General features: G+C 44.4%; 1 protein-coding gene across 1 annotated transcript in view; it reads right to left on the bottom strand.

The window, feature by feature from the left end:
• ULK1 (unc-51 like autophagy activating kinase 1) overlaps positions 1-14,040 on the bottom strand; it is a 102,122-nt gene that overhangs the window by 35,494 nt on the left and 52,588 nt on the right. Inside the window, exons 7-8 of the mRNA XM_040416261.1 lie at positions 12,163-12,236; positions 8,291-8,392 (exon numbers count right to left, since the gene is read on the bottom strand). Coding sequence (XP_040272195.1) covers positions 8,291-8,392; positions 12,163-12,236 — 176 coding nt within the window. The remainder of the gene's footprint in view (positions 1-8,290; positions 8,393-12,162; positions 12,237-14,040) is intronic.

Below are 14,040 nucleotides of genomic sequence, written 5' to 3'. Positions count from 1 at the left end.
GTGGCCAGCACAGTGACGGTCTCATGCACAGACACACATCTGCTCTCTCAGGCTTGTGCATGAAACATCACAGAGCAGGGAGAGAGGCTGACACCACAGGTCATGTGACCCTCAGTGAAATCTGAAAAAAGCAGCAACTGGAGATAAAGTAAGTGAATTGTAAAGTCCTTTGCCTAGTTCGAAACATATAAAGGACAAAAAAAATAACTCAGACAACCCCTTCAAAGGGGTTCTCCGGGAATAAAAAATAAATAAAAATACTTAAATATTACTTTATTATAAATATATTCCCAAATACCTTTCATTAGTTATAATGGCTCATTTTGTCTATGGAGCAATCATCAGGTGAAATAAAATGGCCGCAGTCCTATAAGTACACACAAAACCTGTCCTAATCACACAGGAGGACAAGTTACTTCACAACACTAAGCTAAAGAGCTGCCTCATCTCCTAATTGTCAGGGGTTATGATCCTGAATACAGTTTAATATGATCTTCAGCTGAATCTCTGTAGGAATGGAGTTAATGAGGAGATATGAAGTACAGAGAGGAGGTGGGGGTGTGGCTAATGAGCAGCAGCTCTTGTATGCAGCCTTCATTACCACAGCCCCACATTACCACAGTTTGTCCTGTCAGTCCTCTCTGTACTTCAGGTCTCCTCATGATCTCCATTCCTACAGAGATTCAGCTGAAGATCTTATCAGTTGTATTCAGAATAATAATCCCAGACAAGCAGAGCAGAGAGGAGGATGAGGCAGCTCTTTACCTCAGTGTTGTGAAGTAACATCCTCCTGTGTGATTAGGACAGGTTTGTGTGTACTAATAGGACGGCGGCCATTTTATTTCTCCTAATGACTGCTCCCTAGACAAAACAAACCATTATTACTAATGAAAGACATTTGGGAATATATTTATAATAAAGTAATAGTTAAGTATTTTTATTTTCATAATTCCCGGAGAAACCCTTTAAGCTAGTATTACACTAGCAGATACAGCAGGCGAGTATTGGGAGGGAAGCGTTCCTTCCTGGCAATCTCCTGCTCGCTAGTGGAGGACACCACTGCTTACATGCCGCGATCTCCTCCACAGTATAGGGCAAATAGTGGCAATAAGGAGAGAAAGGCGCTCATAGGGTGAGTATGTCAAGTGAACATTAAATCCGCAGATAGTGAAAAATGGTTTGCTCACCTATTTAGGTTGCACCAAATTGGGCGCAACCACAGTGAAGGCCAAATAGAAATAGTTAACGGTTGGTGCAGCCTGAACTTGTCCAATTGCCTAGGGCGGGAGCCACACCGCCGATCAGGTAGACAGTAGAAGTAAGAGAACGCCGGACCATAGAAGCCAAGCGTGTGGACAACAAAGGGCGCACTTTCGCAACCAGTTGATTAACAAAATTCAATCATTGTATGATGACGTGTTTCGGGGTACCACTGACCCCTTTAACAAGTCTGGAATAAAAAGTCAGCCGAGTAGCTGACACAGCCGCTGATCTCCCGGCACGTGGAGGACGCTGACTATACTCCGGTCAGCGGCCGTGTCAGCTACTCGGCTGACTTTACTCCAGACTTGATAAAGGGATCAGTGGTACCCCGAAACGCGTCGTCATTACAGTAAATAGAATTTTGTTCATTAACTGGTTGCAAAAGTGCGCCCCTTGTTGTCCACAAGTTTGGATTCTATGGTCCTAACTAGTTGTTTGCTGCCAGCAGATCGTGATTACACAGCACAAGCTGCTGCGGGCAAACGATAATTTTTTAAGCATGCTTAAAAATCACAATTGCCTGGTAAATCAGCGTTTGCAGGTTCATTGGGTAACCTGCAGCAGTATTACAGTGCCAGATCATCTCTAAAGAGTGGTCCTATGAATGCTCATTAGCGATGATCTGGCAGACATTCTGCCAATGTAACACAAGCTTGATTCAACAAATTGGTAGGTGAATAAACAAGCACCAGCCCCACTGTTCCTATCATGGCATAAACAAGGTACCTCTTTTCATTTTACTATGGGTATCTCTCTATGTATAAGCCTGGTTATTCCCAGCACACATCCATATCTGTTTTGCAGTCTGCAAATTGTGGATCTGCCAAATACAGATGCGGTCTATATGTAGTCTCCATTTTTTTGTGGACCCCTTGACTTCAATGGTTCTGTGGTCCGCATTTTGCAGACAAATTCTGTCTTTTTGCAGAATGGACATGCGGATGCATAAAGCACATGGATGTTCCATGTGCTTTCAGCATCCGTCATTCCATTCCGCATATCGATAGAACATGTCCTGTACTTGGCCGCAAAATGTGGACCACGGAAACAATGAATTCAATGGGTCCACAAAAAAATGCAGATGCAACACGGACAGTAGCCGTATTTTGCGGACTGTAAAATACATACGGTCGTGTGCATGAGGCCTTAGGACAGTTCAATGGAATACTTTATTTCATTCTTTGGCAAACAATAATAAAAATGTACAATTTCATATTATTCTGTTCTAGCAGTTTGCTTGTGGTGGAGAGCCACACCAACAAGAAGATCTAGTGTTTGGTCTGAGGATTTATTAGAAAGTCAAGTGCTAAGGAAACCATAGACATAAACAAGAATTAGGTTTCCAGACAATTCTGAAAGAGTTAACAATGGAAAGAGAGACTGCTGAGTTCTGCTTATGAGCTGCTTTCTAGGAAACATGTGGGGCCCAGCACAAGGTTTCAAATTCCTAGGCTATAGAGGCCTACTGTATAGGGAAAGACAACCCTATATTACTAAGTGGTGTGTATGTTTTTTTATGGCATTTCAAGCAAACAAGTAAAACTGGATCCGATAGGGAAGGAAGCTTTCATTACTGGACCCAATGGGGGTCATTTATCAAAGACCAACTTTTTATGCCGGCCTTTGATACCCCTGCACTGCTGGAGGATGCGCTTAATTTATGACGAGGTGCAGGACTTGTCATAAACTAGGCGCATTCTCCGGCAGTCCATGCACCTAGACTAAAATCTACTCCAGCTCCTGATTGGAAACAGGCGCAAGTGTTGGTGAATTTGCGGGAGCCAATGGCCCCATCCCTGCTACGCCCTGCCACTCTGCAGTGGCAAGGACGGTGAAAAAACATTGAATGCACCTACATTTAGGTGCATGGGCATTTAATAAGTCACAACATGGGGTGTGCAACTTTTTTACGGCAAAAAACTGGTGTAGAGGGTCATGAGAAATGACCCCCAATCTCTGTTTTGGTTTGAAAAACCAGTTGAACAGGCAGCGGCGTATTCCAGGCACCATGTGAAAACCCTACAGTATAGGGTTCTAGATCCAGTTAAACAGGGTTAAAGCATTTTTCAAAATGAAAAGCATTTAGCAAGGGGGGGGTGTTAAACAGCTAATAACATGAGAACTAGACATTTTTCACTGATAAAACATATTACAAAGTTTTTTGTGGTTGCTTGTATTATTGATTTATGCAAAGTTTCATGATATTTTACATAACGAGAACTATCTAAAGTGTCACAATTCGTGTATATCAGGGACAGTTCATGGGACGGAGGATAACTGCAGTATGTTTTGTTTTTATTTAAAGGGTTTGTCCATCCTTTAGTAAGTGACGGCCTATCCTCAGGACAGGCCATCAGTAGCTGATCAGTGAGGTCCGCACCTTGCACCCTGCCTGTTCGAGTGTAGCTCCATTGCCAGAAGTCGGTGCTGGAACTAAGTTGCTCCGTCAACGCAGTACTGGGGGGATCTCGTTACTACGGTACAGTGCTGCTCCCATTGAAGTTAATTGAAGCAATGCTGCAGTGAGGAGCTCTGTCCACTACACAGTTGACTGAGCTTCGTACTTTCTTTGTTGACTTCATCCAAAAAGCTGATCGGCGGGGGTACTGGGCGTTGAGCCTGTGCCAATCAGCTAGTGATGGCACTAAGGGTAGGTTATCAACTGTTTTTCAATGTCCTGAAGAGCTTGCATTTTATTTGATAGAAAAAGATTATGCAAACCTTCCAGGAACTTATTGTGTAATGGAGGCAAAACATGGCATTACATCCAAAATGTGTGAATTATCTACCGGACAGGATATGGGTAATACACTGGAAGGCTTGCATCATCCACTTCTACAGCCAAAAAAAGTGAAGAACAGGTGATTTACGTGAACTGGTCAGTAGCAGAGTGAACAGGAGTCCATATATTGAGGTGGACTCTGATGATGCAATGATTTCACAGAACTTGAGAGGTCACTAGAGCTGTGCTTTAGAAGACGGTGCTTGGACTTTCCCTCAGCAGTTCAATACAAGGGCATGGTCCTGTTCCTGGAGAAACACACTGACGGATGGTGATTACTTTCCTTACTATTCCTTGCGAGTCAATGGTCTACAACTATGCAATCAATTGACCTTGCTCGAGGTGGAACCTGTACCTTTCTGACATACTTTTATAGCATATCCTAGACCTAGTGATATTAACCATCAATGTCCCAGATGGGCCTACCCCTTTAAATATTCCCGATTTTTTTTTTTTTCAAGCTCAACCTATAAACTGTGTTTGTTAGAGACTATTTACTGCAAGGATAATCAGGTGGCAGTCTTCTGCGTTATGCCTGAGGCTCAGATTATGGCTGGAGCCAGCTTTATGACATATTTAAAAAGAATAATACTTCAATTCAATTGTTTGATTTTTGTCTACATATTAAACATTTGAATGTGATGAAATGGTAGGGGTGCACCGAAATGAAAATTCTGGTCCGAAACCGAAAATTCAGGATGCCCTTGACCAAAAACCGAAACCGAAACTGCCTTTTTGCCCAAATACCTTTAAAATACTTTTTTTTAATGATTTTATTAATAATTCTTTTTCATGAATGAAATTCATCTGTGGGTGGCGCTGTTATGGAGGGGGGGATATGTGCACTGTTATGGGCATAACAGTGCACAGATCCCTTTCCCCATAACAGTGCACAGATCCCTTTCCCCATAACAGTGCACAGATCCCTTTCCCCATAACAGTGCACAGATCCCCCCTCCCCATAGCAGTGCCATAGACCGATCCCCCTACCCATAACAGCCCCGGCCCTGCTGCTCACAGCAGACTAATCACTCACTGCATCTTTATTTTACCTTACAATCGTGACGCTCCAGTAACAACTCTGCAGGCAGAGCGGAGGGCGGCGCAACGTCACTTACTCACGTGACGCACCTGCTCCGCCCACTTTATGAATGAAGGAGGCGGAGCAGGCGCGTCACGTGAGTAAGTGACGTTACGCCGCCCTCCGCTCTGCCTGCAGAGTTGTTACTGGAGCGTCACGATTGCAAGGTAAAATAAAGATGCAGTGACTTAAAGTAAACCGCCCGCCCGGCACGGGTGACAAATCCCACAAATCCCAAACCCCATATTTTCTGCCGATATGTACCAATATCGGCCGAAATGGATTAGGCCCATTTTCGGCCGATATTTTCGGCCGCCGGAATTTCGGTGCACCCCTAGAAATGACCACTGACAAACATATCTTACATACTGTATACAGAGAGGTGGGAAGCAACGTGTTTCCTGTCCGCACAGTACAGCTCTTCCCCAGGAAGCCATACGCTTACACACATCACTCAAATGCTTGTACTGCCCAACTATCCTCTTAGGCTACATTCACACTGGCGTTTTGGCTTTCCGTTTCTGAGATCTGTTCAGGGCTCTCACAAGCGGTCCAAAACGGATCAGTTTGCCTCCGTTCCGTCTCCATTCCGCTTTGGAGGCCGACACCAAAACGCTGCCTGCAGAACGATCATCTCGCAGACACGGCCATACATTTTTTAGTCCATACTGGCCACAGATGTCCAATGGCATGGGGTGAAGAACGAACAACCTTTTTAGGAACCAGACAGAAATTTCAAACATGGAGAACTTCTTTTCAGAAGAGGATGGTATTTCATTGGTTGGCTAACATTTTTGTTTGTTAAATTTCACCAGATGAATGATTTTTTGGGTTGAAATCATTAATTTTGATCAACTTTAGACTAAGGTGTACGGCTACCTTTAGGCCTCTTTCACACGGGAGTTGCGAGAAAATGTGCAGGTGCGTTGCGGGAACACCCGCGATTTTTCTGCACGAGTGCAAAACATTGTAATGCGTTTTGCACTCGCGTGAGAATAATCGCGCGTGTTTGGTACCCAAACCCGAACTTCTTCACAGAAGTTCGGGCTTGGGATCAGTGTTCTGTAGATTGTATTATTTTCCCTTATAACATGGTTATAAGGGAAAATAATAGCATTCTGAATACAGAATGCATAGTAAAACATCGCTGGAGGGGTTAAAAAAATAAATAAATTTAACTCACCTTAATCCACTTGTTCGCGATGCCGGCATCTCCTTCTGTCTTCATCTGATCTCTGTGCAGCAACAGGACCTTTGATGACGTCACTCCGGTCATCACATGGTACGTCACATGATCTTTTACCATGGTGATGGATCATGTGATGACCAGAATGACGTCACCAAAGGTCCTGTTGCTGCACAGAGATCAGATGAAGCCAGAAGGAGATGCCGGGCTACGCGAACAAGTGGATTAAGGTGAGTTAAAAAAAAATATATTTTTTTTTTTTAACCCCTCCAGCGCTGTTTTACTATGCATTCTGTATTCAGAATGCTATTATTTTCCCTTATAACCATGTTATAAGGGAAAATAATAATGATCGGGTCCCCATCCCGATCGTCTCCTAGCAACCGTGCGTGAAAATCGCACCGCATCCGCACTTGCTTGCGGATGCTTGCGATTTTCACGCAACCCCATTCACTTCTATGGGGCCTGCGTTGCGTGAAAAACGCACAAAGAGGAGCATGCTGCGATTTTCACGCAACGCACAAGTGATGCGTGAAAATCACGGCTCATGTGAACAGCCCCATAGAAATGAATGGGTCAGTATTCACCTCCCGCATCGCATCCGCGCAGAATACTCGCTCGTGTGAAAGGGGCCTAATACTACAAGACTCTTGACCTCATTGTCTTGTTGTAAAGTATATCCATACTAATGGGGTTATTAGGCTTATATTAGGTACCTGAACATTACTTGGCCAGCTATGGGGATGACACGTCAGTTTACAGTAAGGCTAAATGCACACGATCAGGATTGCGTGCGGATTTGCGTGCAGAAAATCCGCACCGTAGGTCATGCACATTGTATTCTATGAGAATTTTAAATTCTCAATGCACACGATGCAGATTTTTTCCGCGCGGATTTTGACCTGCATTGCGGATTTTAAAATCCGCAGCATGTCAATTTATTTTATTTTTCCTGACGGGATTTTCTTCATTCACTTAGGAAAATCTGCACTGAATCTGCACTCAAATCCGCACCAATTGATGCGGATTGACCGCACAGATTTGCCTGCGAACACCTGCGGATTTTCCGCACATGAATGCTGACTGTGTGCATTTACCCTAAGGCTACGTTCACATCTGCGGCTCAGCTCTCCAGCAGCTTGTTCTCTGCCAGATCCCATTATAGTCAATGGGTTCCAGCGGGCAGGGGGCAGTATCTTGCAATGCCGGATAGGGAGAACTCCAGCTGGAGAGCTGTGCCACAGATGTGAAACTAGCCAAACATGTAGGATGATCAGGGTAAAGTACAAAGAAGATTTCGTTAGTGTTCATATTTCATGTCCATTTAAGATGACAACTTTTCACAATATGAATAAAGCCAACCAGAAACCACATAAACACCCTACACGGGATTCTCATGACCCATTATTACTAAAGAATCAACATATCCCACCATTCTGTACAGGGTAATCAGGCCACTATGAAGTCTACATGTTGTGGCAAATATACGTGTTTTGGACTGGGTGATGGACAGAGGAGGAACTTCTTGTACACCTATCACTTCAATGTATCCCAGAGCCTCCATGTTCATATCTATCAATGTGTGCCATTCTGAAGACAGCTTGTGTTTCCTTGAGAAGTGTTCATATTCTAGACTCCAGTATGTATGCCAGTTCTGAAGAGGGCACGAGACATTGGTGGCTCTCATTACACAGACAGGTGTCTGTTTCTCTCAGGTATGTAAACTACTAAAAGGAGCTGACATATGAGGCTTTTGTCACCCTGTCTAAGGGCCTGATGAAGGCCTGAGCTCATCTGATCGGGGTCAGCAAAAGGTAGTAATGTGGACAACAGTGGTGTAGGTGTACTGTAATCCAGATTATCTTTCTTTATACAAAAAAAAAAATGTACTGTACGAGGAAGGCAATCAACATAAAAACATAAAATGTCAGGAACAAATTAATTTCACAACCAGTGGTAGTATTCAAGAGAGACTTACCTGGAATGGAGCCTTGCCAGTCAGGCACTGGTAGATGATAGTGCCAATGCTCCACAGATCAGCCTTGGCATCATAGTGCTGGGACATAATTACCTCAGGTGCCTGGCAAACCAACGAGACAATGATCATTTATCTGTAGTGTTGCTGCTCTGTTTTTCTATAGGGTATGCTAATGTTAACCAATATTTTACAGCATCCACACAAAATATATACGTTATACCTCTGGCCCAAAATAGACTCCATGGCAAAAGTCAACTGTAGTATTTGTAAGACTACCCCAGCTATGGCGCTCTCTGCAAGAAGAAAGGGTACCTCTTGCCAAGACCAATGTCAAGGGTCTCTCACCTAGCCAACCAAGCAGCTTTCTCTGTACTGATGAGGGGCAAGAACCTCAAAACAGGTGTCAGCAGCAGATGGATCTCCTTCTGCTTTTGGAGAAGACTCTTGGTTTGGCTAAAATCTTTAGTCATCCTGCAAGGTCACACCATCACTACAGGATAGATACCTCCACTATGTGTCAGGATAAGCCACAACTATCTGATTGGCAGGGGTCCAATAACTGGCACCCCCGACCATCAGCTGTTCTGGAACTACACAGCTCTGTCCATGGTGCAATGGATGGAGCCGATTACTGCTCCCATTCACATCCACTGCACAACAGATGGAGCCGTGTAGTCCCAGCACTGGAGCTATTACCAGACCTTTAAACGTGTGTTTTTGGATGGTGAGAATAAAACTGAGAAAAACATATGCTGGAATTAGGAATGCTTCCCCTGAATCTGACCTCTTTATAAGATATCTGCTTAGGATCTTATTCTTCATGTGTCAATGGTTAGGCAAGAGCCCAAATAACAAAGGGCCCTGCAGTCCAGCACAGGACGAAACTGACAATGAGCGCTGCTAGGAAATAAGAATACCCATCAATTCGGGGAGTCTGCCAGCTGTCTACTTAGCAGAAGCATCACCTTACTGGCAGATATGGGTACAATCATCCCATAAAGCAGTCAGGGGACAGTACTGCAAGCTGCCTCATTTCAGTCCTCTCTTACACAGAGTGCACTCTACTTTATTAAAGAGAACCCCCACCCCAATAATTCTTACATTATAGCTGGTTATATAAATTAGATTCATGTTGGTTGAACACAGCCAAGTGCCTGGCCATGTAATGTCTATTGGGGGGGTCCCGATGGCAGACGTTGGGAAGATAAGCATCAGGCAGTTGAATTTCAACATGCCTGATTGTTGGAACCGATAAAATTGACATCTATGATACAGCATTGATGCAAAGGTGTTCCTTGATATCTGGAACTGAATCGGCCCTGGTCTGCTTGATATGCAAATGAGGACCATCAAAGGGTTCTTGGGGCAGGACACTGATGAAAGGAAGATCTGCCAGGACTGTCGCATCCTGGGGAAAGCCCGACCCCCCTGCTGGTATTTACTGCCCACACCTGTGTCAGCAAGGACATACATGCTGGGATATGGCAGGGGTATATGATATAACTTTCTTCCTGTGTAATTACCTGCAATAACCTAGCTTACAAATAGGAACAATGGTGACCTCTGGGACAAGACAAGTCTTCCTGGACTCTACATTTAGGAATGTGATTCGCTGAGACCTGCTGGAGAGGAGTGTTCTGAGTACAGAGAAAAGCCCATGGCATGTGTGACTGAGAGAGAGAATGGTGTAGCTAGCTAAAGGATCCTGACCCCCTCCAATCCCCTTTCCCATTCCGTTAATTGTATTTAGAATGTAGGTATATCCCTATTTGTAAATAAATCCAACACTGAGTTAAGATACAGTTGTTCTTCAGTAATTTAAGGCACCCGCAAAGCAGAGCACATTCTACATTTGGCACCCCAGAAAGAGTGTGGAAATTCCTAAATCCACATAGAACCTATAAGACGGAATTGCTCTAATTCAAATTGCTGAAAGAACAGACCAGACCTTTTGCACAGATTCCATGGTGAAGTCAGCTGGATCTTGGACTTCGTAGAAGGATTGAAAGTGTGGTGAGTTATTCATTGGATATGCAAAAGTTCTAATTGTTTGTTGTCCTTGAGTGTATGTGGAAAGGCACCCGCAAAGCAGAGCACATTCTACACTGATCCTTTTGTTCTCTGCCAACAGAGGTTTCTGGCTGAGGCTTGCTTCCTTCTACCCGTTCACTACATATGCACTAAGCCAAGTGTACATAGGTATGGTGGTGGGGAATCGGGAGCAATAGTTGTCTGCAGAATGCGAAATCAGCCGACTACTAAAGGGCATGGCCAGCTTTAGGCTACTTTCACACTGGCGTTTCTGGGTCTGCTTGTGAGATCTGTTTCAGGGCTCTCACAAGCGGCCCAAAACGGATCAGTTCAGCCCCAATGCATTCTGAATTGATAAGGATCCGTTCAGAATGCATAAATTTGGCTGCGTTTGGTCTCCGTTGCGTTTTTTAGACGGTCACTCAAACACAGCTTGCAGCGTTTTGGTGACCGTCTGACTATGCAGAGTCAAACGGATCCGTCCTGACTTACAATGTAAGTCAATGGGGACGGATCCTTTTTCACTGACACAATATGGTGCAATTGAAAACGGATCCGTCCCCCATTGACTTCCGTTTTGACTTAGACTTTTTTAAAAATAAATAATGCAAACGGATCCGTTATTAACGGATACAAGCGCTTGCATTATCGGTGCGGATCTGTCTGTGCAGATACAAGACGGATCCGCACCAAACGCGCGTGTGAAAGTAGCCTTAGAGAGGCAGACACAGTGGTTGTTCTTCAGTTTTTCCAGATTTGCTGAATAGCAATTGAAAAAGCTGAACAAAAAAGGACAATTTAATAACATTTTTAACAGAGAAAAAAATTCCATTTAAAGTTATCAAGTCTTGATAACAATGCCCCGACATGTAACGCGTCTGAATATTCAACTACCCCGGCATACAAAAGTGAGGACGGGAAGAGGTTTACAATACAAAGAAAATGGCTTTAATAAACCATCATTAAATAGGGATAAACAGCAAATTATCCTCTGTAAATCAATGGGAAAGCACTGCAGAATGTGATTTTCTAGTTAATGGAAACTGTGCCTGTGCATTCAGCTATGTTAATAAATATGTTAAGAACTACATTATTCTTATTTGGGGGATTACCATTCCCCACTGCAGAAATATAACTTGTTGTACTGGCAAGACAGAGACCAAAAGGACACCCTAGTGGCCTCCCCTAAATGGGCGCATTTAGCTTGTGCATTGGGAGGCCCTATAAGATTATGGACATAACCCCTTAAAGGGCATCTGTCAGCAGTTTTGTACCTATGAAACTGGCTGATCTATTACATGTGCTCTTGGCAGCTGAAGACATCTGTGTTGGTTCCATGTTCATATGTGCCCGCATTGCTGAGAAAATGATGATTTAACATATGCAAATGAGCCTCTGGGAGCAATGGGGGCGTTGTCTTTACACCTAGAGGCTCAGCTCTCTTTGCAACAGCCGCTCCCTCTCCACTTCAATTAACATGTCCAGGCAGTGAAAACATCAAAATGCCAGGTCCTGTCATTTAAAGTGCAGAAGGCGAGGCAGTTACAGAGAGAGCAGAGCCTTTAAGTGTAACAGCAACGCCCCCATTGCTCCTAGAGGCTCATTTGCAGATATTAAAACTTCATATGTTTCTCAGCAATGTGGGCACATATAAACATGGGACCAACACAGATGTCTTCAGCTGCCAGGAGCACATGTAACAGGTCAGCCAGTGTCATAGGTACAAATCTGCTGATAGACGCCCTGTAAGGAATATGTGTGATAACAGTCCAGACAAAGCAGAAAAGTGAATCAGAGTTAGGGACAAATAATGACAGTAGAGTCAGGAAGATGCTGATTACCATATACATGGGAGATCCGCACAAAGTTGCTGCCATCATGTTGTTCTGCAGATACCTTGCAAACCCAAAATCAGCTGTAAATGAGAAAAATTGGCATGGTTACTTACTAAGTAGAAGGTAAGTCAGAACCAATGTACATTTTTATATTTGAGGCAGATATCAAGGGGATATCAAGACCGCACCTCACAGGCAGATCTTAATAAATCTCCCCCACTTCGTTTATACTCTACATCCAATAGACAGTATATAACATAAATGTACTTCATCAGCGCAGTAAACTGTACAAAAATACATACCAGTTACCAGGTGTATTTTACTGCCATGGAGAAGTATAAGAAACAAGGCGCTCTGAGGCACCTGTACACTATAATGTGTTCGATTTTTGACGGTGGCTGAAGCTGGATGATATATCTGGTGCACCTATAGATTGTCTAGTCTAAGTTTATACCAAAATTATGCACCAAAATGCTATATTTTGTGCAAATTGGGGGAAATTTATTAAAGCTTTTATGCCATTGTGGCGTAAAAAAGACACAAATTATGGCGTGCTCCATAATTTGAGACATTTTTTTTATGCCACAATGGCATAAAAGCTTTAAAGGGATTCTGTCCCCAGGTTTCACCCCTGTCAGCTAAACATATGCTGATGTTCAGGGCCTCATCAGGATTCCTAATGTGGGCTTCTAAATGTGATCCGTAGCCTTATTTTGCTAAAAAACAGGTTTTACTAACCTGTCACTCAAAGAAATAAGGTGCCCAAGGGGATGTCAAGGGATGCAAGGTGCCCGCCGCACCCACCGCCGTTCGTGCCCAGTGCCGCCTTTCCAGACTTCTGCGCCGCCTCCTAATCCTCTGTGCCGCCTCTCTCCCTCCCTCCCTCCCCCTCCTGCTGTAAGATCTCGCGCGTGCGCACAGGGCTCTGCCTGATGCGCCCGTGCGGACTTCTCGATTTGGCTTCATGAAGCGAAGTGCGCATGCGCCGGCACTTCGCTCAACCCAGGTATGACCTGCACTCTGGCGCCAGCCTCTCAGAGCCCTGTGCGCACGTGCGAGATCTTACAGCAGGAGGAGGGGAAAGGGAGGGAGAGCGAGAGGCGGCACAGAGAATTAGGAGGCGGCGCAGAAGTCTGGAAAGGCGGCGCTGGGCAGGAACGGCGGTGGGTGCGGCCGGCACCTTGCATCCCTTGACATCCCCTTGGGCACCTTATTTCTTTGAGTGACAGGTTAGTAAAACCAGTTTTTTAGCAAAATAAGGCTACGGATCACATTTAGAAGCCCACATTAGGAATCCTGATGAGGCCCTGAACATCAGCATATGTTTAGCTGACAGGGGTGAAACCTGGTGACAGAATCCCTTTAATAAATGTCCCCCCAATTTGCACAACCTTTTCAGCTGCTTGCCACTATTTTGAACTGGCAATAAAAGTGACTGCTGAATTTACTACAACTTATGCCAGAAATTGGTGTAAGTTATAGCGCAAGTCCACACCCGTTCCTGGATGGTGCAGACTTGAGTTTCTGGAGAACGTAATGCCAGAGATGCGAGTAATCTATTAAGAGGCATATGCCTCTTAATAAATTAGGTGCATCTTACTCCAGCGCAGGGGACTCAAGACTGCCTTATGGGAACGCCAGTCATGATACATGTCCTCAATTGTCTAAGGCTCCATTCACACGTTCGCAAAATGGGTCCGCATCCTTTCCGTAATTTTGCGGAATGGGTGCGGACCCATTCATTCTCTATCGGGACGGAATGGATGCGGACAGCACACAGTGTGCTGTCTGCAGCCGCAATTGCGGAGCGCGGCCCCGATTTTGGGTCCGCAGCTCCGCAAAAAGATAGAGCATGTCCTATTCTTGTCCGCAGCTTGCAGACAA

The sequence above is a fragment of the Bufo bufo genome, chromosome 2 (genome assembly GCF_905171765.1).
Source record: "Bufo bufo chromosome 2, aBufBuf1.1, whole genome shotgun sequence".
NCBI classification, from domain to species: Eukaryota; Metazoa; Chordata; class Amphibia; order Anura; family Bufonidae; genus Bufo; species Bufo bufo.
This window is presented reverse-complemented; position numbering and strand designations above follow the sequence as displayed.